The sequence below is a fragment of the Bos indicus x Bos taurus genome, chromosome 1 (assembly GCF_003369695.1).
Source record: "Bos indicus x Bos taurus breed Angus x Brahman F1 hybrid chromosome 1, Bos_hybrid_MaternalHap_v2.0, whole genome shotgun sequence".
In the NCBI taxonomy this organism is placed as follows: Eukaryota; Metazoa; Chordata; class Mammalia; order Artiodactyla; family Bovidae; genus Bos; species Bos indicus x Bos taurus.
The window spans coordinates 79,382,799-79,385,560 of record NC_040076.1 but is presented as its reverse complement, the minus strand read 5'-3'; the positions used below and the strand labels follow the sequence as shown (position 1 = coordinate 79,385,560).

Sequence of the window (2,762 nt, the reverse complement as noted above, 5' to 3'; positions counted from 1 at the left end):
AGGATTGTCGAAGAAGATTTTAAAGCAATGTTTTTCTCTGGATAAATGTTCATAAATTATAAATACATTTTAAAAGCTCAGAACTTTATTTTAGCTATCTAAACCAGCTTCTTTCCTCCAACTTCTAAGTGATTTTTCCCTTTCAATTTTAATATATTATTTGTTTTACACATCAGCATGGTGGTTAGTTGGATATTTCAGCCTGCCTACCCATTAATACTAATACTCATTTCTACATATAATTTTAAGTGTATGTAAAATGTAATACATGTTTGTGGCAGCTGCTCCCAATAATTATCATTGGATTAAAATTAGAATTCATAAAATTATTTGAAATCATTTATGTTTTAAATAACCCAAATTATCAGAGTTACCAACTAAAACATAATCTTTATTACCACAGGGAATTTTAAACACTGTATCTGTGAGATTTGGAGCATGTATATTAAATAACTTGACTGAAATCACAAATTAAGTCATATATCATTGAACAGAAATATTTAAGTCAATAAGAAACCAAAATCTTATTTTTCATAATTTCACCATAATTTTATTTTGTATTTACAGTCTTCAATTTCTAACATGAGGGTCTTATTGAGGATTGGAGGGATTAGGGAGGTGAGAAGGGGTTTGGAGAAGAGGAATCAGAGGTCTTATATGGGCAACAATCATTAATAAAGTTAACAGGATGTGAAAGTCTTCCAGAAGAAATTCTTGCAGCCAGCTTTGCGTTCTCGGGGTGCCATGGCCGGGTTTGAGTTAGCAGATCTCTGCAGCTCCAGCCTCATTTCATCCTGCTCAGCAGCCTGGGACAAATCTTCAGGCTCCAGGGCATCATTCTCTGTCTGGTTGGGTTCAGACAGCAGCTCTGCCAAGAAGTACTTGGCCAGTTCCTGCATGGGGTGGAAGGAAGACAGAAGGAAAGAGGATGAAAATGAGGATGGTGAAGAAGAAAAACCAGAAGAGCTTGGCTTGAAATACAGGTTTAACCACAACCAAACCCCAATTTTCCCAGCTGTGGACTTTTTGTAACACTTAAAATCAGTTAAGGATGTAAAAAAACAAGGGCTGTTGCTACAGCCACAAAATTACACAAAGAAGCTTTAAAAACTCAAATGTTTCTGCAAGTTTTCTGCTTCTGTAGGTTTAAAACACACAGAAAGAAGGAAATAGATTGTTAGTTTTGCAAAGGTGAAACATAAGCCAATAGATTAGCTCAATGTCCACATCATGAGCTACAAACTAGAATTGTTCTTACCGTTTTTACTAAGCCACCTTTTAGGGAATGAGACCTTTCACAACCGTAAACATGTTGTGTTCTGGCTGTACAGTGTCCTTTAGCCCCTAGTCCCGCTTCATGGGAGGGAGGTACTGCCTAGCCGCTTCAGAGGTCCGCGCTTTCAGCACCTGGGTCAGCACCTCCCGCGGTCAGTACCCGGGAGAGATGCCATTATCCCTTCGAGCTCAGTTAACCAAGGTCTTGGAATTGTCTTGAATGCCACAGAACTCACCTGAACTGTGACCTACTGCGCTGATCGGGAAAGAAAAAAAAAAAAAAAGGTAAAAAGGTATTCTGGACTTTGAAAGTTTTCCCGAGAGCTTTGGTGGCTAAGGGACCCAAAAAGGCACCGGCACTGTGGGAGCACCTCAAATTCACCCAAGGGAGCAGGGGCAAGGCGAGGGAAAGTTAGGGGATTCGGGTGAGGGGAAAGAAGACGTCAAGGGAGTCTCCTTACCTGCTTGCCAGCAGCAGCAGCCAGGGATTTCTGCAGAAACTGACGGAGCCGGGGATCCGAGGGCGCGCCGGTGACACCGCCAAGAGCCAGGACGATGGAGAGCGCGGCCAGCGCGCACTGGAGGCGGCAGGACAGCATCTCGGCGGCGGCGGCGAAGCCGAGCTAGAGTGCGGTTGGTCAAACTCTAGGAGCTGATCGCAGGCAGCAGCGACGGCTCGAACCTTGCCTCTCCTAAAGCAGCTTGTGTGCTCTCCTCCGTCTCCCCCTTTTTAAACTCTCTCTCTGACGTCAGACGAGGAGGCGCCCCCAGATCTCACCAGCGGTTTTACGCACCATTACCCTCGTGAAATCAATCACAGAAGTGAGAGGAGGCTGCACAATCAAAAGTAGCTTATTAAAAAAAAATAAATCCTGTACATGCACAGGCCCACGCAATGCCACATATGTCACTCCATCTACACAATTTTTTATATTCACTCAGTGCTATGCACATACACATTCCATAGTCTCACTCATACATGTGCACATTCAATGACACACACTCAAACACTCAGCCTCTGCAGAAGCAAATGAGCCAGCACACCTAGCTGCATGCCCATAAATATACCAGACCACTCTATCCAGCATCATACTCAAACATTTTAGGAGAGGCAAATGCAAAAGTATGAGAGTGTAACAAGTGGAGACTGTCACGAGCATTCCTTGTGACAATGCATGTCAGAGCATTCCTCTAAGAACAGATTTGAAAATGGAATGTGGATTTCAGAAAGATTGAATCATCTTTCTCCATTATCTCTGTGAAAAGTCTTGTAGATAAGAAGTCATGAGGCTCTGAAAGAACTTCACTTCTTATAATGGAGAAGAAAGTACCTTAAGTTCACCCACCATCCCTCTTTCTCAGCAGCTGAAACACTTTTAGTCTACCTTCCTTTCCATTGTTACCCTCCCCTGCAAAAAATGCTAAAGGAAAAAAAGAAAAATTAATTTAATTTTTGTCCTTGAAACTTGGAACTAGAAAGAAATCTC

At 42.3% G+C, this 2,762-nt stretch overlaps 1 protein-coding gene across 1 annotated transcript; it reads right to left on the bottom strand.

Annotated features, from left to right (window-relative positions):
• Nucleotides 1-524: 524 nt before the first annotated feature.
• SST (somatostatin) lies at nucleotides 525-2,094 on the bottom strand. The gene is made up of 2 exons (XM_027538442.1): nucleotides 1,737-2,094; nucleotides 525-893 (listed from the first exon to the last, which is right to left on the bottom strand). The coding sequence occupies exons 1-2, from the start codon at nucleotides 1,872-1,874 to the stop codon at nucleotides 681-683; spliced, it is 351 nt and encodes a 116-aa protein (XP_027394243.1). The 5' UTR covers nucleotides 1,875-2,094; the 3' UTR covers nucleotides 525-680.
• Nucleotides 2,095-2,762: the final 668 nt, after the last annotated feature.